Source organism: Cricetulus griseus, chromosome 2, assembly GCF_003668045.3.
Source record: "Cricetulus griseus strain 17A/GY chromosome 2, alternate assembly CriGri-PICRH-1.0, whole genome shotgun sequence".
In the NCBI taxonomy this organism is placed as follows: Eukaryota; Metazoa; Chordata; class Mammalia; order Rodentia; family Cricetidae; genus Cricetulus; species Cricetulus griseus.
In genome coordinates this window covers 415,886,640-415,911,234 of record NC_048595.1, presented here as the reverse complement: position 1 = coordinate 415,911,234, position 24,595 = coordinate 415,886,640, and the positions used below count along the sequence as shown (strand labels likewise).

At 37.6% G+C, this 24,595-nt stretch overlaps 1 protein-coding gene across 5 annotated transcripts in view; it reads right to left on the bottom strand.

Moving 5' to 3' along the window:
• LOC100770975 (partitioning defective 3 homolog B) overlaps window positions 1-24,595 on the bottom strand; it is a 1,032,377-nt gene that overhangs the window by 846,238 nt on the left and 161,544 nt on the right. For all 5 annotated transcript variants that reach the window (XM_035440979.1, XM_035440980.1, XM_027397031.2 and 2 more), the window contains one exon: window positions 7,185-7,286. In XM_035440979.1, coding sequence (XP_035296870.1) covers window positions 7,185-7,207 — 23 coding nt within the window. In that variant the 5' untranslated portion in view covers window positions 7,208-7,286. The remainder of the gene's footprint in view (window positions 1-7,184; window positions 7,287-24,595) is intronic.

The window sequence follows — 24,595 nt, the reverse complement described above, 5'->3', positions numbered from 1 at the left end:
ATTCCATGTTTATCATTTTGTCACTGGGTTACCTCACTCAGGATGGTTTCTTCTAGTTCCATCCATTTGCCTGCAAATTTCAAGATTCCATTGTTTTTTGTTTGTTTGTTTGTTTGTTTTGTTTTTTTTTCTGCTGAGTAGTACTCCATTATGTAAATGGACCACATTTTCTCTATCCATTCTTCAGTTGAGCAGCATCTAGGTTGCTTCCATGTTCTGGCTATTACAAATAATGCTGCTATAAATATAGTTGAACATATGTCGTTATTGTATGACTGTGCATTCTTTGGGTATATGCCCAAGAGAGGAATTGTTGGATCTTGAGGTAGGCTGATTCCCATTTACCTGACAAACTGCCATACTGATTTCCAAAGTGGTTTGATAGGGAATGTACTGTGTATGTTTACCTTATTGATTGTTAAATAAAGTTCTGTTTGGCCAATGGCAGCAAGTTAGACAGGACTAGGAGTCAAAGAGGATTCTGGGAAATGTAGTAGATAAGTGGTGATCCAGGCAGGAAGTGACATAGCAAGGAGACTCATATGTAAGCAAGGAAACAGGAAGTGTCCCCTTTCCCCTTCGCCTCCTCCTGCGGCAGGATGTGAGCCATGGGCAAGTAGGGACGCCAATAAAGCATCCAATAAGATAAGTCTTATAACATATATAGATTTATGATAATTAAGACTGAGCTAGCAGATGAGAAATCCTAGTCATTGGCCAAGCAGCATTCGAACCTAATACAAGTTTCTGTGTATTCATTTAGGCCCTAACTCGGGCGGGCGGCTGGCGTAAAGCACACATGTGGTGGTGGGGCTTTGCGGCTTTTGGCAGAAAGATTTATCATAACAGTGGTTGCACAAGTTTGTACTCCCACCAGCAATGGAGGAATGTTCCTCTTTCTCCACATCCTCTCCAGGATAGACTGTCATTGGTGTTATTGATTTTAGCCATTCTGATAGGAGTAAGATGGTATCTCAGAGGGGTTTTGAGCTGCATTTCCCTGATGTCTAAGGATGTTGAGCAGAATTGTCACACACAGCTTCCAACTTTCCTTGTGACACTAAGACCATTTACCACTCTCATTTTACCAGTGAGCAAACTGAAATTCTGAGTGATTGAATTATTTAACACTTAAAATTGTTCATTCATTCATTCTACAATTATCTGTATAGCTACAAAGGGCTTTGCATGGTTATAGGCACTGGAAATCAGCAATGGACAAAACTGAGACCCTCATGGAGGTAAAAGTGTTATAACCCAATATAAACTGAATCCTAAGTAGGCAGAGATCAGGGTTAAGGATCAACCAGCATACTAAATAAGAGAAACACTAGAGATATGGAACAATTTGGAGGTGTATGTAAGAAAGAAACCTTGGCCTTACAACTGTTGGCTTTTAAGATCCCTCAGGCAGCTGGGAGGTATTATCGGGCCTCAAAACACAATCTACGGCTATGAGGCTTGTACTTCATTCAGTACAGCTGTTCTTTGGCTCTGTTCTGGACCCACAGAGGTTGGGTCCAGGATGTCCTTCAGACACCATCTTCTATGGGCAGATGCCCATGTCCCTAATGAACAAGAAGTTGCACATAACTCATATATGGCTTCCATATACTTTGAATCAAGGGCACCTTACTAAGCATACTTAACAGAGTATTACTAACATATAAACAGCTGTTATAATTGCTTATGCAATAATGACAAAGAGAAGTAAAGCCAACACATCGTGACAACAGGCACAAGACATTCCAGGCTTAGTAATAAAAATGGTGGAACAGATGTTGGAGAGAGACTGAGGACCTGTGAGATGGGGTCTGCTCACATCCCACATCATCTGTGCAGATTCAGTGAGGCACCTGATATGGCAAATTCCTGTAAATTGGAATCATGCTTTCAGGAATGTTTTTCTGAATACTCTTGATCCACAGTTGGTGAAATCCACAGATTCCAGGTCTAAAAATACAGATTGCAAGCCACATTCCTAGAAGGGATATGCTTTAAGCAATGCTTTTAGAATGATGTAAATCTAATATACCTTATTTTAATATGCTAAAAATAATATGTAATAATATGTAACAGCACCTAACATTTATTGATTATGTTGTGTTCACTCTCCTGAGCATTTGGCTTTTAACTGTGGCTAGATTATCCCACATTATATAACATAAAATTACTGCATTTATATTTTTTTAGCTTCAATAACACATCAGAAAACTATTCCACAAAGAAAAGAATTAAATTTCTGAAAGCAATACTGTAATAAAGAAACAAACAAACCCAAGAAATGAGCTGAATTTGTTCAGAATCTTATCTCTTAGCCAACGGGTTAGCACAGTTTAGAGTTAAGAAGCTGACTTAGCATAAGATTACTGCCTATCAGGTACCACAATCTTAGCCTGGAATCTTATTCATTTACATTATTTAAATCTCCGAGAATGCAAATGGGGATAAATACATGTGAAAAGATAAAAAGTGAACTGTGTTCATAAAAAACTAATATTTTGAAATAACTGTTAAATTCAATCATTAAAGACTAAGAGAAAGATATACTATGAACATAAAAAAGGAAAGAAAAGAAGAAAATAAATAAAACACAGGGAAATCCTCTGGCAGAAGTCACATCAGTTTTGACCTTCTCCAGCTGTGGCAAGAATTCCAAGAAGGAAATGCAAGACTGGATTCAGGAAAGAAATTAGCCAGCGTATGGAGTCCTAAAGACTTCCCTGGTTCAGATAGTTCCTCTTTAGGGAGGTGTTAATGTTGTCCATATGATTATTATATTATTCTTTTGGATCTAAGAGTCTATCTATCATTTCATAACTCCATAGGAAGAAAGTCATCTTGAAACATGGAACTCTGCAAAGTATCTCTTTCCTTCTTCACAAGCTTTTGGCTTTCTTTCTGAAGCACTGTCCAAACCTCCTCCAGGCATGTTCATAACTTCAAGACCCCCAAAACAATGTAAAACTTTCATAATCAAAGTTACCATATCATTATTTAAGAAATTTTAATAGATTTAAAACAAATACTTTTTGTTGAGGTGAAAGCATCACTAATAAGTGCTCAAAAATAATTCAGGATTCTAAAAGAAATAATAATAATCCAGGATCATTATAAAGGGCTTAATCCTCATTTCCTAAGCAAAACACAGTACACACCATGAGTTCTGTAAATACACACTGAAAGTTCCACACCTCTCATCACCATCAGCCATCAACTTTCAAGTCAGTGAAAAGGAAGATGAGAAATCCAAAACCACAAAGAAGGTTTTCAAATGCGAAGAATGTCCTTGACCTTTTTTTTTTTTTTTTTCTTTTTTAGAAAACTCAGAGAGCACAGACAGGTATGTGTAAACTCTGGCTTTACTACCTACACTGCTGACTTGTGAGCTACATTAAAAAGACAAAAGACAGTTTCAAATGGGGTAGTGTCAAATTCCAAATGCAGGAAGAGTCTCCTGAGCTGTGCTGTCCACTAGAGGGCAACAGAGTGCTCTCACAAAACAATGTGGCCATGTGTCTTGTTTTAGGTCACCAGTTCATTCATTGTGCACACTACTCTCTATTTGAATATGATATGAGATCCTTGAATGCCAAGTGTGTTAGCAGACAGTGTGTTCTCATAAAAGTGTTCTCAATCTAAATTTAGTCCTGCTGGCATTTTCATTTCTCACATAATAATAATATGTTAATCCAAATGCTGTGCCATATTAATCAAGTAACTTCTTATAAAATTATTTTGAGCAATTTAATAACTCTAAAACAAATTTTATAATATTTGTTTAAAACTATTAGAATGTATATGAAGACAGTTTCTTTGATGTTTCAGTACTTAAATTCAAACAGTTTAGTACTTAAAACACACAAATGCAGTAATACTAGTACCATAATATTAAAAGGCAGCAATGGACATTAAATACATAATTCTTCTATACTAACACCAGAGTAACTAACGTTTTGCCATTGAACAAATTGTTGAACCTGAGGTTAAAGCAGATGAAAATTTTATTGTTAGGAACCAGTAGCTCTCCCAGTCTTCCTCCAGGGGCTCATCACCAGCCACCAAATACAACACATATACCCATTAAAAAGTCACTGTCATCACAGCCTGTTCTCTGTCTCTGCCTCTCTATCTCTATTTCTGTTTCTTGTCTCCATCTCTCTGTCTCTATCTGTCTCTCTGTCTCCATCTCTCTGTTTCTATCTCTGTCTCTATCTCTGTTTCTTTGTCTCTATCTCTCTCGTGTACCCACTTAGATGTGGTCTTTGTCCCACATACCATCCCCAATAAATCTATTGTGTGATATCAGTTGCACGGTGTGATTTTTCGTGCATTTCTTGGCTCCATCTGCCAGATAGACTTCTGTCCCTAAACTATAACACTTAATAATATGTCTAACAAGCACCTATACAAAAAGCAGAAGATAAAGCTGAGCTGATTGTGTAATACTTGAGAACCAGATGACACATGGCATCCAAGGGTCAATGCACAGTTGTACAAGCCAACAAGAACCCCTGGCCTGTCTCCAAGCATAGCCCCTCCCATCTGTAAAGCTTAGGCAAAGATAAAGACATTTTCCTTTGGAGGTATACTATACAGTATAGGTTTACTTTCATATTTAATAAAGTCATGGCAGCAATTCAATTATCATGAAAGTTACATATTTTCATGTTTCCATATTATGTTGCAGTTGTCTTCTTCAACCATAGCAAAAACTGATAAAGCAATTCACAATGTGAATAACTGTTTTAAAAGTCTGATACTGAGTAACAAGGGCATGTGTTTTAGAAGCAATCTCTTTAGCAAACTAAGTAAACTCATTTAGACCCTTCTCTGAATTTACATCAAACCATTCCACGTCTAGTTCGAAATGCACAAATGGGTTTTCCATAAGCAAAAAAAAAAAAAAAAAAAAGTTAGCTGACACTGCTTTTGGATTCACAGTTTTTGTCTTTGCTGCTTCACTCCTTGCTTCTAGGCTATCAGCAGGCCCTCATTGCCACTTCCCCCTGCAGGTAGCCTATCCTAGGAATAGAATTCTTATGACTTTAGCATAATGATTCTGTACATCCACCCAAACCTCTCTGTGCCTGCTGTCTGTGAACGAGTATTGGGAACCAGTTTACAAACAGGTGGTTGGAAAAGCCCAGCTGAACCTCAGACAATCTTGGGCAGGTTTCATGTGCCACAGGACATCCATGAACTGTCCATTGAAATTACTACTTACTCTAGACTAAAAAGTAAGAGAAACATGTTTGGTAAGGTTCTGCTTCTACAGCAACATAAGAACTGGAAGCAAACCTTAAGACTGCAGAGAGAACATCAGGGAAAATAACACTGCTCACTTTTTCACATTTTTTTTAACAGAAGAAATGGGAATGATTTTTTTCCAGGCAACATTAAAAGTGAAAATCCTTATCGATTGTGTAGGACAACAACACACTTCATGGAGATGCATGAAAGCATATTAAGAGAATAGCTGAAGCTGTCCCTAACATATATGAATTCTCTGGTTATCTCCCTCTGTCTCCTTATTTAATAGTGATGTTATGTCCAATTAAAAGAGAGAGAGTACACATAATAAAGGCTGTTTCTGTGGCTAATGGACAGAATATGATTTTTAAAAGCTTTGCAAAAAAACAGTATAAAGAATGCAGCAGGAGAAAGTGCTGGGTTGGACACTCCCCAGGTGTTAACAGACTCTCCCTTCCTGAAATGGGGTTTGGGAAAAGGCTACAGTGAAAGAGTTTCTTCTATCCCTTCTTAAATGGAGCATTTTTCTGCTTTTTTTTTTTTCTATAAATACACTGGCAGTAGAACTTGAGGTGGGGGTTGCCTTCTTCATTAAAAAATCAAGCCAAATATCTCAGCTACCTCATAGGAAAAAGGTGGTTCCTTGGAAGAAGCATAAACTGAACTGAAAAAGGCAAGTAAATACCTCTCTCTTGCTGTTATGAGGGGGCAGGATTCATATGATATTCTTTAGCTATGCACTGTAGCTCAGTACTCAAGAGGCTGACTTGGGAATTTCTTGAGCTCAGGGCCAAACAGACCAGCTAGAATGAAACCTATCTCCAGAAACCACAACAAAAGAACAGTCATTATATACCGAAGCAGATACTATCAACCCAAGGAACACAAAAGAGCTGAGAATCTTTAGTCCCTGCCTTCTAGGAGCTGACAATCTACTGAGAGACATAATAAGACACAACGCCCTGTTGAAATGGCTGACTACCACACAAAGCCAGACAAGCCAAGTGCTAAGAGAAAATATAAAAATACAAAGTATCTGTTTGCAAAGATGAATGTAAGTTTGAAACACACACACACACACACACACACACACACACACACACACACACACACACACACACACACAGAGTGAAACTTCAGAAAAACAATCAGAGAACCATGCCACAAATATGACTAAACCTATGATAAACAGTGCTAAGTGCTAAGAGTATATGGAAGAAACCTTGGAAGCAATTTCATTTCTGAGGACAACAGAATCTGAATGTTCTAATTACAATAATCCAGAGTATTGCCACCAAATAGTTTACTTTTATATCTTTCTTAAAGTAGTAAAAAGCAAAATTCCATTAAACTTCTACATTTGTGATGAATTATTCCCAAATAAGTAACAAGATTTTTAAAGTTACTTAAATACTCAATGAAGTGCTCTAATTTTTCCTTTAGAATGGGGGTAGCAGTTAACAATGGAAGAAAGACAGTCACACAATATAGTGTGCCATTTACTTCGAGAAAAATCTACACCATAGCTCTTCAAGAGTCATCCATACTCCCCTATATTTTCCAATGTAAACACAAAATACTTTCCAACCTCAGGCATTAAGATGAATATTTAGCAACTGTCTGGAATAAGCTTCAAAGTCAGTAACAGTAGCATTTCCAGAAGTCTCTGTGGCTGACACTTATTGAGATGTATTGGGAACTCTGGAGAATGAAGAATCTGCTAATTAGGCCACTACAAACAAGTTCTCAAACTTTGACAAACTTCAAACACACATCTGATGAAGAACTTTGATTTATGAGCTGTACAGGTGAAACCTGAACAGATGGCATGTTTTACTAATAACTGACACATGTGTTTGTGAAGAACGCCAGTGGCTTGAAAATATGCTGTTTAGTAAAGGAAAATAAAGAACATTTTCAGAGTCATCTACCTTATCTTTGTCTTCAACAACATCTGCTAAGATATCATCTGGATCCAGAATTCCTCCATCAGTGTATTCTAAGTGATGAATCTTCACCCAGTATCCAGGATCCTGTAGAGGAGCAAGTAAATTTGATGACTCAGTCTACTTCTACCAAAGTAAGATACATCTGAAGAGAAATAATTCATCTCAATGAAAATATGCTATACTGGTTGTCTTAGTTAGGGTTTCTACTGATGTGATAAAATACCATGACCAAAATCAACTTACACAGTAAAAAGGTTTATTTTGTCTTACAACTCTCAGAGCACAGTCAGTCACTGAAGAAAGTCAAGGTAGGAACTCAAGCAGGGCAGGAATCTGGAAGCAAGAACTGAAGCAGAGGCCATGGAGGGGTGCTACTTACTGGCTTGCTCCCCATAGCTTGTTCTGCCTGCTTTCTTATGGCACCACCATCAGTGAGCTGGGCCCTTCTACATTATTAATTATCAATACACATTTATCAATATTAATTAATAATCAATAAAAGACCCTACAGGTCAGTCTTATGGAGACATTTCTCTCAATTGAGAGTCCCTCTTCTCACATATGGTAGGTTTGTGTCAAATGGACAAACACTACCTAGCACACTAATAAAACTTTTAAACACAAAACAAAGGTCTTCTCATATAAATAGTTGTCACTTTTATTCTAACTCACAGAATACCCATCTCATATTTTTTTCTGGAATCAAATTACAATGCAAAAAAAATGAATTACCCAACCAACTTGAAAAGCATATTCGAACTTAAGTAAGGCCAAAAATATTCTAGAGGAGAATAATCTTGGAGGTACTTTCACAACTGTAGATAGTTTAAACTGTAATGTAAAATTCCTAAAGCAGAAATATGAAACTCTCACAGTTATCACTTCAGAATATCATAGTGGGATCGGAGATGGGTTGGTTGCACTGATCCCTTTGCCTTTTTAACTTTCCATGCTTAGTGTGCATCCTCAGGTCAGTAAAATACTGAAAGATACTAAGTGCTACCTGGAGAAGAGCTCCAGCTCTGTTCCCATTTCCCGAAGCATCCTAGTCTCTGGGTGGCTGTGTTCAGAGCTGAACATGGAATTCATTAAATTTGCTTTATGATATAGATTATTTCCGACTTTTATTTTACATGCTTAGTTTAAAAAGAAACAGCCTGATATTAAATTGAATGGTGATATAACTCTTTCAATTGTTTGTGAATTGCCTAGTTCCAGGAAAAGTATGAAAATAAAGAATTATAACAATGGGAAAAGAATGTGAATGAACAAATAAAGTGAAGTAAAGCATCAGTAGAGATTTGAAAGAACAGCCAAGCTAAAAGCAACTTGATTCTATGATTTTTACCACCAAAAAGAAGGAAAGCATTAAGCTGTAAAGCACTTAGTAAAGGAACAGATACCAGTTGGAAATCCTACAAGGATAAAGCTTTAAGCCTTTATCAAATGAATCTTTATTAAGAATTAGAGCTAACAGAACCCACAGAATGCAATTGCCATTTTACCAAAGCTAATAGAAATGATTGCCATATGGCCTTCCCTTTAACCCCTGGTGAAAAGCTAGAGCACACTAGTAAATAATGATTCTTTAAGGCATCTATATAAAGGTCTTGGCCCAAAATCACAACTTTACAAAAACCCAAGTTGATACAATGATAAACTTAAAAATCTGAAATAATTCCCCTTCACTAAACTTTAAATATTTCAAAATTATGTTGTTGTTATTGTTTTTGCTGTGTTTTTTAAATAGAGTATCTGAAGAGCATTACAGGAAGAGTAAGGCTTTCATTGCTTCTAATGCTAAGATTATAAGTGCAAACACTAATGATTTCTTAGGAAACTTGAAATGCCTACCTCTGTAGCCCAGATGAGAAGCCAAGTTATGAGCTGTAAGAATAGTCTGATAAGCAAAGCACAGAATACCCATCTCTCAGATTCTGTAACCAGAGACCTGTGCCAACTCAAAACAATTGTGTTAGCAACGATGAGCTATAGGCAGGAAGTAAGATTCCAAACGAAGTATTCTGGGTTCATAAGCAGAATATAATGCCACCCGACTACATCAGTCCTCTAGAAACCTTCAGAGGTTAAATCCTGACACAGCCATGCCACACTCAACACATTTCTCCACATTGACACACATTCCAGAACATGCCTCCTTAGGAAAGAAGTCCAAGTTTATCCATTGTTATCATCAGGCACTGACTTGGTTTTTTATAATATTGTAGTTCTGTAGATAAAATTTGTTGATATATAACCATGTGGTCTAGTTTGCTTTCTGTTGCTGTGATAAACATTGACCAAAGGCAACTTGGGTTAAGGGAAGGTTTGTCTGGCTTATAGACTACAGTCCATCACCAAGGGAGGCCGTGGTAGGTACCTGGAGGCAGGCAGCAGAGGCATGCTACTTACTAGCTGCTCCCTATGCTCCCCAGCAGATACCTTCTGTAGCCCATGCCCATCTGCCCAGGCATAACAGTGACCACAGTGGGCTGGGCTACCTACCTCAATTAGCAATCACCTGCCCACACATAACAGTGACCACAGTGGGCTGGGGCACCTACCTCAATTATCAATCAATGCAATGCCCTACAGCCTTGGTGATCTGATTTAAAACAATTCCTCAGTTGAGGTTGCTTCCTCTTAGGCATCTCTAGTTTGTATTGCTGACAAAAACTAACTGGCACACCATAATTATAAAAAAGGGAGGCACACTGAAAAGGTCTCTTTAAATGGAAATACTTAGAAGAAGAGCACTCACTGCTGGTCCCTTATCCCTTGGGCTCAGCTTATAAGAGTAGATCATGCCACCTAAAACTGAAGTAGACAATCACTTTGAGCAACTATAAGACACATTAACTTACTTCCTTATAGAAATATAAACAGAAAGAAAGGAGAAATAAAATATTCATTTAAAAGAGGAAAATTAAAAACAACAACCAAAAAAGAAAAAGCATTGAGTAGGATTTCTCATCATTATAATAAAAGTGGCTGACAAATGGCGGCAGGAAGAGGCTGTGAAGCCACACAGGACTCCTTCCTCAGAAACTGTTATGGGAGCTAAGCCTGCTGGAAAACAAAATACAGAACCAAGCCACTTCAACTGATGCAAAAAAGTATAAATATAAATCGAGTTTTTTCAAGTAGTTTGATAAATCTGTGATCACTTTTTTTAAACAAGCAAACAATATAATACTGCACTTTTAATGAAAAGATGCAATTTTAAATCACCATCTCACATTGATTCTGTCTTTTTATGCATACACAAAAACTGAAAAATGGGTTGAGATGGTCCATCAAGTAGAAGCACTTGCTGTGCGAGCCTTATGACCTCAGCTCTGGCCCTGTGTAACTATGGAAAAGGAGAGAACTGTATTGTGAAACTATCCTCTGACCACTACACAGGTATCATGGCACGCATTCTCTTTCTGTCTCTGTGTGTGTGTTTCAGTTTCTCTCTCTCTCTCTCTCTCTCTCTCTCTCTCTCTCTCTCTCTCTCTCTCTCTCTCTCTCTCTCTCTCTGTGTGTGTGTGTGTGTGTGTGTGTGTGTGTGTGTGTGTGTGTGTGTGTGTGTGAGTCTCTCCCAGTGTTAGGTATGTGTGTATGTCAGTCTCTCTCTGTGTGCATGTGTATATGTGTGTGTGTGAATCTGTGTGTATTTATAACAAACACAGACAAAACAGTATTTTTTAAGAAAGGAGTAAGCTCATGATGCTCACATGTCTAACTCTGAAGAAAAGCAGACAAGCCTTAGAACTGCAGTCTCAGGTGAGCATTTAATACACTCAAGATAGGAGAATCAATAAACAAGAAGTCTCTGTGGCATTCAGTTATGGTTCCATAGATCACTTTAAGAATATGGATTCAGTATTAGCAGCCAACAGCCATCTTGAGAGCATAAATTCACTCTGACCCTTTTATGTATGTAAACATTTCAACTATTACACTACAGCCAACGTCCTGCATTTTGTTTACATGGCCTTATTACCATCAGAAAATAACCAATCAAATATGAAAAGATTCACATACATGTCATGGCTCACAATTAATCATTAGGATCACTTTAATGTAGTTTTCTCCATGATCATGACATTTAGTTTACATTAATGCAGCATACATAACTGTACACATATAAATACTATTTTAAAGTATGTCTGTGCATGTGCTCATTTTACAACCTAATAAGTCTTATTATATATACATCAGGGATCATTAAAGTATTGAAAATTAACATACTATATGTTATATTTCCTCTATTTCTAATAATACACAGAATATATATATATATTCCTGGAATTTAAAACTAAGTCATTCTACAGGGAATGAATTTGAGAAACTCAGATAAAAATATTAATTAAAAGAACAGGACAGTAAAATGGTTTTTGCAATGACCACATATAGAAACTGTTCCAAACATGTGTAAGTATTAATAAAGAACTTTTGCTGCAGATATGTGACACAAAATTTGACTTAAGCTTTAAAACTATTTTAATCTAAGAATAAAAGAACCACAATTTTCCCTGTGCAATGCCTACAGTAGACTAGCAAAGCAGATGCTGTAATCATCCTAGAAAATAAAAGACAGGAGAAATATGCAGGTCTCCAAGCAAATACTTAGAGGTAGAAGAAGGGAAGAAAGCAGTTTTCAGGGGCTTGCAGTTCCAAGAAGAAGGGCACTACAAACAAAAATCAAATGAATGAATATGGTCACAATGAACCCAAACTTTCGAGACACTAACAAAAGCCCAATGATGTACCTGGTCTCTTGGTGGCTTAAGTTGTCACTAGAATCATTGTACTGGAATGTAACTATGGAGTGGGAGTTAATGGAAAAGACAGAATTTTCTTTGAAGCACTTTTCAGATGTCATAACATGGAACCACAAACAAGATTTCTCTGTTTTTAATGCCAACAGATAATGTATTCCCATGCTTACTGGTAGCCAGGCCCTATAAGTGCCAAGTGTTTTATATGATTAACTCATCTAACCTCAAATGTCCCCATAAAATAATTATTAATCCACTTTACAGATGAGGAAGGCAACAGGAGAAAATTAACTGATTTATTCAAGGTCAGACATTCCATGAACCCCAGAGTCAAAGGTTTTTCTTTATACCTATAAAATACATGGAGGGATAGACTCAACATATATATTTGTATGAAAATTTTTGAAGTATTTTGTAGACCAATTTTATAAGACACAGTTGCATAAGACTCAGGTGGAGCAATGGGTCTTTCCCCACGTGCATATAAGTATATGGACCAAAGTTATTCCACTGTGCTTCAGCTGACCCATACTTATAAAGGGGGAGGACTCCAGGGTCTTTTGTACCAGGTATTATGTAGAGGACACAGTGGTTGTTAATGGAGGGTCACAGATTCATTGCTGCCCTGTGTCTGAGCAAAAGTGAGAGAAGTAACAGGGAAAAGCTTCCAAACGGAATTCCTAATCATGAGAATGCAGGGCATGGGCAGCTGTCTAAAGAAAGCATACAGAGGTGAGTTTGCAGAGTCAGAAATTGGATGGAGAACTATGAAAGTGAATATACACAAAACTTAGCTATTTCTAGCATAATCCTTTGAGGTTATTCTGCTCTTTATTGAAAGGTCAAAAAAGAGAAAGGTGCTCTGCAGGGCACCCAGGGAAAATACAGGGTGGAGCAAATGTGGAAAGGAGGATGGGCAGAGAACAGAAGCCTCTGAAAAACCAGCAAGTAGGCAATGCAAGTTTCAGAAAACAGTCCAGGACCACAAGTATGGACACCTGATGGGGAAGAGGGCAAGCAGAAAGGCAGGAGAGTATATAAAGGGTTTTGTGATCCAGAAAGGCAAAGGTGTATGTTATCCAGAAAGGCAAGGGTGTATATGCAGAAGGTTGTGATCGAGAAAGGAACTCATGTATATGCAGGGTATTATATCCAGAAAGGCAGGAGTGTATAGATAGGGTATTGTGATCCAGAAAGGCAGTAGTGTATATGCAGAGGTTTGTGATCTAGAAAGGCAGTAGGGTGTTATGACCCAGTGACACTGGCTTCCAAACATGCCTTATGTTGTTCATGTAGTTCCAACTACAAACTTCAGAAGAAAGCCAAATACATCAATCTTGCTGAGGCAATTTTAGTAAACTGTGCTTCTGAAGAATTCAGAGATACAGGTGCTACAGGTCTCATTATGAGTTCAACACATTTCAACAAGTGTGCATGACACAGTTACCAAAGTCACTCAATTTGTATTTTTTTAATTGAAACTATTCCCATTTTCCTCCTTCTAACCCCTCCCAGCTACCTCCCCTCAACCCTCTCCCATTTGCTTCCCAACTTTCAAGTTGATATCCTCTTGTTTGCTATTATTGTTACATATATATGTAAGTATGTATGTATGTACATACATGCAAAAAATACCTAAATACAACCTGCTAGTCCATTTTTGTTATTTTTAGCACATGGTATCAGGGCTGACCACTCTGCATTAGACAACAAGTGGGGGGCTCATCTCTGAGAGAGGCTAATTTCCATTCTCCCTATAGTCATTAATTAATTGCCCCATTGTAGTTTTTCTCTCCTGGATATATATATGGAAAAGTCTTATATACATTAAAATCAAACTTAGTGATGTATATTAAGGATAATACATCATAACCATATAGGATTTATTGTAGTAATACAATAGTGGTTTAAAATTCATAAGTCAACCATGGTCATTTGTATAACTAACTTGAAAAGGGTAGTAGAAACCAGATGACCACCTCAAAGAGTTCAGGAAAAGTATTTGCAAATACTCCAACAATACACAATAAAATATTGTAGCAATGATCTGCTTAGCCTTGGGAGGAGGATGCATGATAAAGAAACTCCATTTATTGGTAACTGTAGTTGCTAGGGTTGGAAACTCAGCTTTCTTTAAAAGTGTGGCTTCTGGTAGATCTAACATTCTCTAGCGGATGGCCACACACCTAAGATTATATTGACAGCACTAACTGGATTACATGTAGTTAAAAAGAACAAATGAGGACAGAAAATTAAGTGAATATGGTATGGAGTATGGATTTGAAAGGAGATGAGAGAAGATAAATATGAACAGATACAATGTGTGGCTATTTTGAAATATGTGATTATTTATTATCAATCCTTTTGCTTATGCTTTGCTACAGCATATTAAAAGGTATTTCTCCAGAAAAAGATACAATGTGTGAAATTCTTGAGGAATTAATAAAAATATTATTTAAAAAGTCAGCTCCCATGCATGGGGGGAGGGGAGAGGGAGTTAGGAGAAAGAGAAGAGGAGAAGAGGAGGGGAGAGGAGGACATGAGAGAGCAGGAAGATTGAGTCAGGGGAAGAATAGAGGAGAGCAACAAAAGAGATACCATAATAGAGGGAGCCAGTATAGGTTTGAAGACAAATCTGGCACTAGGGAAATGTCCAGAGATCTACAAGGATGATCCCCCAACTAACCATCTAAGCAATAGCTGAGAGGCTAGCTTAAATGCCCTTCTCCAATAATGAAATTGGTGACTACCTTATATGCCATCCTATGAAAGCAAAAGCAGACACCTACAACTATACACTGAGCTGAACTCTTGAATCTAGTTGCAGAGAGGGAGGGGTGATGAGCAAAGGGGTCAAGACCAGGCTGGAGAAACCCACAGAAACAGCTAACCTGAACAAGGGGGAGCTCATGGACCCCAGACTGATAGCTGGGAAACCAGCATAGGACTCTTCCAGACCCCCGTACAAGGATGTCAGTTTGGAGGTCTGGTTAATTAATGGGGCCTCTGATAGTGGATCAGTGTTTATCCCTAGTGTACAAACGGATTTTGGGAGCCCATTCCCTATAAAGGAATGCTCTCTCAGTGTAGACACAAGGGGAAGGGCCTAGGCCCTGCTCCAAATGATATGACAGATATTGAAGATCCCCCAATGAAGGCCTCACCCTCCCTGGGGAGCAGAAAGGAGATGGGATAGGGGGCCAGTGGGGGGCAGGGGAGGAGGGGAAGGAGTGGGAACTGGGATTGACATGTAAAACAAGCTTGTTTCTAATTTAAATTTTAAAAAAGGAAAAAAAAGGCCAAAAAATCAATTTCCAGTACTCAGAAGGCAGAGACAGGCAAATCTCTGTAAGTTTGAGGACAGCCCAGTCTACAGTGCTAGTTCTAAGACAGCCAAGGCTACACAGAGAAACCCTGTTTCAAAAAAACAAAAGAAAAAAAGTATTGTAGCAAACTAGGCAAACCAGTAACCAAAATAATCAGTAAAAGGAAATTACTTAAATAAAAATATTTATTAAAACATTTATAATAGCATCAGAATATTTAAGTGGTAATATGTATAATAGTATCAGAACATTTTAATGGTAATATTTACAACAGCATCAGAAATAAAATGTTAAAAATTATTCTAATATATATGTCAAACATCTATACTAAAGCTTAAAAAACTTTAGGACAAATTAAAGAAAACTGTCATAGATTAGGAAATTTCTTTCTTTTTTGGATTAATATATTTTATTAGTTCAAATTAGGAACAAGCTTGTTTCACATGTCAATCCCTTCTTCCTGTCCCTCCCCTCCCCCCACCCCCTGCTCCTGACTTGTCCTCCCACCCCATCTACCCTCCACTCCCCAGGCAGGGTAGGGGCCTTGACGGGGGCTCCCCATAGTCCACCACATCATCCTGGGCCGGGCCTAGGCCCTTCCCCATGTGTCCAGGCCGAGAGTGCATCCCTTCACGTGGGATGGACTCTCAAAGTCGAGATTAGGAATTTTCTAATCTTACCCAAATTAAGCTAGGTTAGGGTTATGGTAAGAAATGTGAAGAAATAGAACAACTGTAACATTGAAGTGTGCATATGCAGTTACTTTGGAAAAGATAACATGCAAATATAAATATTACATTTAGGTGAGCATGAGCTGTCTTAGTTTTGTTTCTTACCATTGTGATAAAATACCCTGACAAAGGTAACTAAAGAGAGAAATGATGTAGCTTAGAATTCCAGGTAACTGTCCATCATTAGGCCAACCTAATATAGGCAACCCACCATTCTACTCCTTTCCAAAAAGACCCTAAATTATAACAGTTTAAAAATTAGAATTGGTCAGGTGTGATGGTACTTGTCTTTAATCCCAGCACTTAGGAGATAGAAGCAGGCAAATCTCTGAGTTCAAGGCCATCCTGGTCTCCACAGTAAGTTGCATGATAGCCAGGACTGTGTAGAGAAACTCTGTCTCTAAAACAGATATTTTTAAAAATTAAAATCAATTATCACATAAACTTCCTGCTTATGTCAACCATTCCACCTAAGTATTTCTCAAACCAAAACAAGCATACAAAGTTACCAAAAGACATGTACTCACTCTCTAACAGAATTATTCATACTTTTAATATCAAGAAACAAACCAAATATTCACTGCACAGTAGAACAGACAGAAGGACACACTGCAAAGGACTCCTATACAACAAGAATGACATACAACAGCATGAATGAACAACACAAAACAGCTACGCACAGTATCTTCAAGGCTGTCATAATGATTTCACAACAGGAAAAGGATTTGAAGGACTGTGGGTATAAAGAAAAAGAAGGGGACGGACTTCTGGGACCATGTTCTATTTCTTGGTCTATGTGCTATTCTACATTTACTTGTGCAGTTTTCCTATATCTGTACTACACTACAAAGACATTTGTATAAAATGTAAAGAATTTTTTGTTTCAAATATGTGTTTTCTTTTTTCAACTGACATAACTAAATACTCCCTTCATACATGACATTTCTACTGATAAAATATAAAAACCACTAGAAGGCTGTTCTGAATGGCAGTCTCAGTTTTCAGGAAAAGAAAATAATCTTCAACAAATACAAGAATGTAGGTGCTGTGAAACATGGAAGGCTAGGTTATACCACCAACAAAACATGTGGCTCACTGACCACCAGGTATCTCAAATGTCTACAATCTACAAGGATAACCAAAGACTTAAATAAGACATATTTTGAATGAGTCTATTAAAATGATTACAGCTACTATCTGAAACTATGACATTAAATACTGTGTCCATATTACATCAAGGATGAAGTTAAGCCTGTGTTAATATGGCCACCTATGCTTAAAATATTTTGCCAGATTTTAAGACATGATCATTAACCAACTAAAGAATACCATGATAGTAACCATGACAACTAAAGGCCTGTAAATACATTTATGACGAAGAAGCTAAACAAAGTTCACTTAAATTGGAAGACACAAGGAGAAGGAAATACTTCATTATTTTGAAGAGAGTAAACTGCAGTTTATGAGGCACTGGATGCTTATAGGATAGGTAATTTTGCAATGCTTAGAAAAATTACCTCTGAATGTCCCAAGGGAGATGGCATATTGAAAAATCATGCCTTCTCTTCATAAGACCAATACCACATTCTTAATAACATGGATTATTACTCATCATTTTTTGTTCAGGTGCGCACCAGATAAATCATCAGGGGCTTGCAAAAAATTCCTACTATAAGCTCTGAGGTCATTGTCAAGCCAGAGACAGACCCACTGTCATCCATAGTATGTAGGAAGTGATACCATAGAGGTAAATTAAAGTCCCTGGTGGTATGATTACATCTGGGATCCATGTTCAGCTATCATAGAGAGTAGATTAGCCATGCTATTAAAATCTCCATCCCTTGTTTGTCCTTAAGATGACTTTTGTATAGGAATACATGAAAATTAAATGACTCTATGAGCCTTCCATCAAGGTGGTGCTACTCTGAAAAGGTAACATAGACAATAGAGAAGTTGACTAAAGTTCAGCATAAGAAAAGTGATGTTTCCAAAACCCCATGTGTAGTGTGCCACATTCTGGAGCATAAGCTCTCTACCCCTGTAATATATTCAGGATATATGACCATAGCATGAGGATGTTATTCCTGTAACATAACAAGGATATATGGCAATAACATGAGGATGATACATGGTTAAAAAAAAATGGGAATTGTGCGAACTTCAGTATCTCTTCCAATTCCCGCATAACACCCCAGAAAAGGCCTTGTTTTTGAAATAAAAAATCTCTGATACAAACATAATGGATTTGTCTGTAAGCCTGATGGCAGACTTACAGTGTATTTGTAAGTGGAAAATCTGTAGCTCAACACACTTCAATTTTCCCAATTTGTCAGTTATTCAAGTGTTTTACTATAGGACCCAGAATTCCATTAATCTATACACAAATTTAAGATAATCTGAGAATTTTATTGATTAAAGATTCATTTTTGTGATAGTTTCTCACTTTAAAAGAATCAAATCACCCCCTTAAATGGGGGCTTTCAATGCTTATCTAATAAATTGCAGCAATTCAAAGCGCAGTAGGAATCACTGGCTCACTGACCACCGAGAGCCCCTTCTAGACTCCCACCTAACAGGAATCTAGAATGAACGAAGTTTAAGCCACAGAAAGACTGGTGTTTTCTAGTCATATATAATTCTGAACAGAAACAATTTCAATATAATAGTAATAACAATTCAAGGGAAGCCTATTTTTATCTCATAGAATAAGTTTTATCTATTTGCCTTTTTAATTAGAAAGTAAAATACTTTAAAATATAGTGTATATACTTTGCATCCTAGATCATATATTCACTAAATAGTGAAAAGAATATCAATCAGTCCATGTCTTCCATATTGTATTCAGAAACTCAGCAGTTTTATATGGTGGCCAAAAGTTTCATTTTTGATCCTGTGGATTAGCCAAAACATATGGTAAGAAACAAAGGTCTAGAGATGATGGCACATTTTTATAAAGTAATGAGCATTTTTAATTATTTTCAAAAATATAGCCTATGACATCAGACATATTCAGAATCTTTATAAAAATACTTAAAATCCCTTTACCTATAGATCTTGAAAGGAAACTCATTGTCAGCACATGAAAATATGAGCTTTCTATAAACCATCAAGATTCAATACAATGTAATCTTTATGCCAAAGTTATAACACAAATTCAAACATTAAATGTCTGAAATTAACAAAAAGATCTCATATGTATTTGATTGATACTTTTTATTTCCAACAGAAATGATTTTTAAAACACTAAACCATTATTAACTTGGTAATACTGAAAAGCAATAATAAAACAATTTGAAAGAAAACTGCTGATTCTTAAAAAAAAAAAAAAAAAGAAGAAAGAAAAGAAAAAGCCATGGTTTCCATTGTTTGTTTCCAATGAAGTTTTATAGTCCAGAGCCCTGAGTGCCAAGGTTTTAGAAACTTGTGTGGTCCACAGGAATGCGAAGCCTACAGCCAGGGAAGGAAATCAGCCACCCCACCAATGAGAAGGGAGAGACAAGTAAGTTTTTAAATAATGTGCCTAATGAGTACTCTGTTCAAAGATGAATTTTAACAGTAAATTTGAAAATGCAAATCCATGCAACTCACAGTTTACTTCTGGCAGCCATTTAAATTCAAAGATTCTCATCTAGGAATGACAACTCTGTACACTAGCTCCAAAGAATACCTTTGAAAGCTACTGCTTCCCTTTTGTGTGTATCTCTGTGCATATTGGTGAATGTGATGGTTTAGAGCATCCCATAGGCAACATCCCAGGCCTCTAGCCTTGGATTTGAACACAGTGTTATGCCTGCAGTACTGGAGAGAATGTTCATTTACAACAGAGGAGGTACTGGTGACAGTGTTTATAAAAGCAGGCTAACTCTAAAACAAACAAAGAGATCCTCAGTTTTAGCCCCTGGAACAATGTTTATAAAATGTCTTTTCAGTATTACAGCAATCAAGAAAGTGAGGGATTATCTGTCTGATCTTTGAAAGGGTTGAGGATAATACTGCTTGCTACTGTTCCTTTATTTTTCTAGCAATGAGGTAATTTCTCTAGAATGTTACAGACGGATCATGGGTATCGCTAAGGGGAACTCACAAGTGCAGAAAAGGGAGCAGTCAGAGCTGAATTCAAGCATCCCCTTCTTAGACATGACATAGACTTCCCAGTAGATCCATCAGCATACAAGCATCCCCTTCTTAGACATGATGTCATAGACTTCTCAGTCTAGCACCAGCACATACAAGCATCCCTTCTTGGACATGATGTCAGAGATTTCGCAGTCTAGCACCAGCGCATACAAGCATCCCCTTCTTGGACATGACATCATACCTCTCACTCTAGAGCCAGCAGCATATTAGTATCCACTTCTCAGACATAATATCAGAGACATCCCAGGCTAGAGTCAGCAGCATAAGAGCAGCTTCAGAAGTTATCCTCCTGTACTTACTTGCTCACTTTCTTAGCCCGGTCTCCCCAAACTAGAACACAGGCTTCCTCAGTCAGATACCTCGATCATCTTCTTCACTTCCTTATCCCCAGCCCTAAAACTGTGTAATACTGTGACAAAGAATAAGGAACACAGAGAGGATTTGCAGGCCAACAGCATCAGGGACCTGCACAGAAAGCCATCCTGCTACACCGTGTGCAAACTAAAATCACATAGCCTAGATCTTTTTATCCTGGAAATGGCAGCATGGATAAAGTTACTCCCCATACCATATAACAGAGGCTTCCATGAATGCTGTATGTGTTAGGAATCTTGTCATCTGTGAATAAAACAGAGTGAGAAACACCAGTTCTTGGGAGAAATAGCTTAAAAATAAGTGAGGAGAGAATATAACAAATATCTCAAGTAAATTTAGTGGCAGGCTTTCCGCTGACAGACCCAGGAACTATGTGAGTGAGTCTCTGCCCTTACCCAATTCCCGCCCAAAACATCACTCACCCCGACCACCCCGGGCCTGTGCCTGCCTGCTTGGGGTAGACACACACAGACAAGGAGGAGCTTCCTGAATCTGGAAACACCCAACTCTTCCATCTTTTTCCGCCAACTGATCCACAACGAGTGAGGAGACCACCAGGAGAGGCAAAACCATCCAGAGTTATGGGCATTGGATTCCTGGCCCCCACACACCACTGGGTCACAAGAGGAGATAGAGAGACCCCACCTGCACCCACTAAAAGAAGATATGGGAAGAAGACAGAATAAAATTTCACTCAACAACAGAAAGACCAATATGACACCACCAGAATCTAGGGACTGCACTCCAGCAAGATCTGAAAAGCCCAACACAGAGCTTGAAGATGAGATGGTCCTCAAAAATTATCTCAGCAAGATGATAGAGACCTTTAAAGAGGAAACAAGAAAATCCCTTAAAGAAATAGAAGAAAAAGAAAGCAAAAAATTACACAAAATGGAGGAAAAGTCAAACCAAAAAATTCAAGAAATAAACAAATCTCTTAAAGAATCTAAAGAAACCCAAGAAAAAACATCCAAACAAGTGAAGGAAGTTCTTGAAACAGTTCAAAGCATGAAAGCTGAAATAGACACAATAAAGAAAACACAGAATGAGGTGATGCTGGAAATGGAAAGGCTGGATAAATGCTCAGGAACTAAAGATGTGAGTATAATCAATAGAATTCAAGAGATGGAAGAGAGAAACTCAGCTATTGAAGACTCACTACAGGATATACATTCATCAACCAAAGAAAACCTCAAGTCCAACAAATCCCTAACACAAAATATCCAGGAAATATGGGACACCATAAAAAGACCAAACATAAGAATAATAGGTGTAGAAGAAGGTGAAGAAATATTGCTCAAAGGTACAGAAAACATATTCAACAAAATCATAGAAGAAAACCTCCCCAACCTACGGAAGGATATGCCTATGAAAGTACAAGAAGCTTATAGGACACCAAACAGACTGGACCACAAAAAGAAGTCCCACCGACACATAATAATCAAAACACCAAATCTACAGAATAAAGAGAAAATATTAAGAGCAGCAAAGGAAAAAGGCCAAGTAACATATAAAGGCAAACCAATCAGAATCACACCCAACTTCTCAATGGAAACTCTGAAAGCCAGAAGGTCTTGGATAGATACCCTACAAGCACTAAGGGAGCATGGATGTCAACCCAGACTACTGTACCCAGCAAAACTTTCAATCACTATAGATGGAGAAAACAAGATATTCCATGACAAAAACAGATTTAAACAATACATATCCACAAATCCAGCACTACAGAAGGTTCTGGAAGGAAAACTCCAACCCAACGAACATAACTACACTCACAAAAACACTGGCAATAGATAATCTAATTTTACCAAACACAAAAAGAAACAGGAGGGTGAAATCCACATGCAATGACACCACCAACAATAAATCCAAAACAAAGAAGAACCAATGAACAATGGACATTAATATCCCTAAATGTCAATGGTCTTAACTTACCCATAAAAAGATATAGGCTAACAGAATGGATACCAAGACAGAATCCATCCTTCTGCTGTTTACAAGAAACACACCTCAATTTCAAAGACAGGCGATACCTCAGAGTAAAAGCATGGGAAAAAATTTTCCAGTCAAATGGGCTCAAGAAATAAGCTGGTGTAGCAATCCTAATATCTAACAAATTAGACTTTAAACTAAAATCAATCAAAAGAGATGAAGAAGGGCATTTCATACTCATCACAGGAAAAGTCCATCAAGATGAATTCTCAATCCTGAACATCTATGCTCCAAATACGAAAGCACCCACATTTGTAAAAGAAACATTACTAAAGCTCAAACCACACATAAAACCACACACACTTATAGTAGGAGACTTCAACACCCCCCTTACATCACTAGACAGGACCACGAGACAGAAACTTAACAAAGAAACAAAGGATCTGACAGAAGTTATGACCCAACTGGGTTTAACAGATATCTATAGAACATTCCATCCAAACACAAAAGAATATACCTTCTTCTCGGCGCCACATGGAACCTTCTCAAAAATTGACCACACACTTGGCAGCAAAGCAAACCTCTACATTACAAAAGAATTGAAACAACCCCCTGTATCTTATCAGACCACCATGCATTAAAGCTAGAATTCAACAGCAATACGAATTGCAGAAAACCTACATTTGCGTGGAAAATGAATAACCCCCAATTGCACCATTCCTGGGTTGAGGAAGAAATAAAAAAAGAAATTAAAGACTTCCTAGAATTTAATGAGAATGCAGACACAACATACCCAAACTTATGGGACACTCTGAAAGCAGTGCTAAGAGGGAAGTTCATAGCACTAAGTGCCCACATGAAGAAACTGGAGGAAAGTCACATTAGAGAATTGACAGAACAACTGAAAGCTTTAGAGCAAAAAGAAGCAAACTCACCAAGGAGGAGTAGATGCCAGAAAATCAACCTGAGAGCTGAAATCAACAAAGTAGAAACTAGGAAAACAGTACAAAGAATCAATGAAACAAAGAGTTGGTTCTTTGAGAAGATCAATAAGATAGACAAACCTCTAGCCAAACTAACCAAAAGGCAGAGAGAGAGCATGCTAATTAACAAAATCAGAAATGAAAAGGGGGATATAACAAGGACACTGAGGAAATCCAGAGAATCATCAGGTCATACTTTGAAAACCTGTACTCCACAAAATTGGAAAATCTAAAGGAAATGGACAGCTTTCTGGATAAATATCACTTACCAAAATTAAATCAAGATCAGATAAACAGTTTAAATTGACCTATAACCCTAATGAAATAGAAACAGTCATCAAAAGCCTCCCAACCAAAAAAAGCCCAGGGCTAGATGGCTTCACTGCAGAATTCTACCAGAAATTCAAACAAGAGCTAATTCCAGTACTCCTCAAACTGTTCCGCACAATAGAAGCAGATGGGATATTGCCAAACTCTTTCTACAAGGCTACAATCACTTTGATACCCAAGCCACACAAAGATGTGACTAAGAAAGAGAACTACAGACCGAGATCCCTCATGAACATCGATGCTAAAATACTCAATAAAATATTGGCAAACCATATCCAAGAACATATCAGAAAAATCATCCACCATGATCAAGTAGGCTTCATCCCAGGAATGCAAGGATGGTTCAACATACAAAAATCCATCAATGTAATCCACCATATGAACAAACTGAAAAAGCAAAACCACATGATCATCTCACTAGACGCTGAAAAAGCCTTTGACAAAATCCAACATCCCTTCATGATAAAGATCTTGGAGAGAACAGGAATAACAGGAACATATCTAAACATGATAAACGCAATATACACCAAACCAATAGCCAACATCAAACTAAATGGAGAGAAATCCAAAGCGTTTCCTCTAAAATCAGGAACAAGACAAGGCTGTCCACTCTCTCCATATCTGTTCAATATTGTACTTGAAGTTCTGGCTAGAGCAATAAGAAAGAAAAGGGGATCAAAGGGATAAAATTGGAAAGAATGAAGTCAAACTTTCACTATTTGCAGACGACATGATAGTCTACATTAGTGACCCGAAAAACTCTACCAGGGAACTCCTACAGCTGATAAACACCTTCAGCAAGGTAGCAGGATA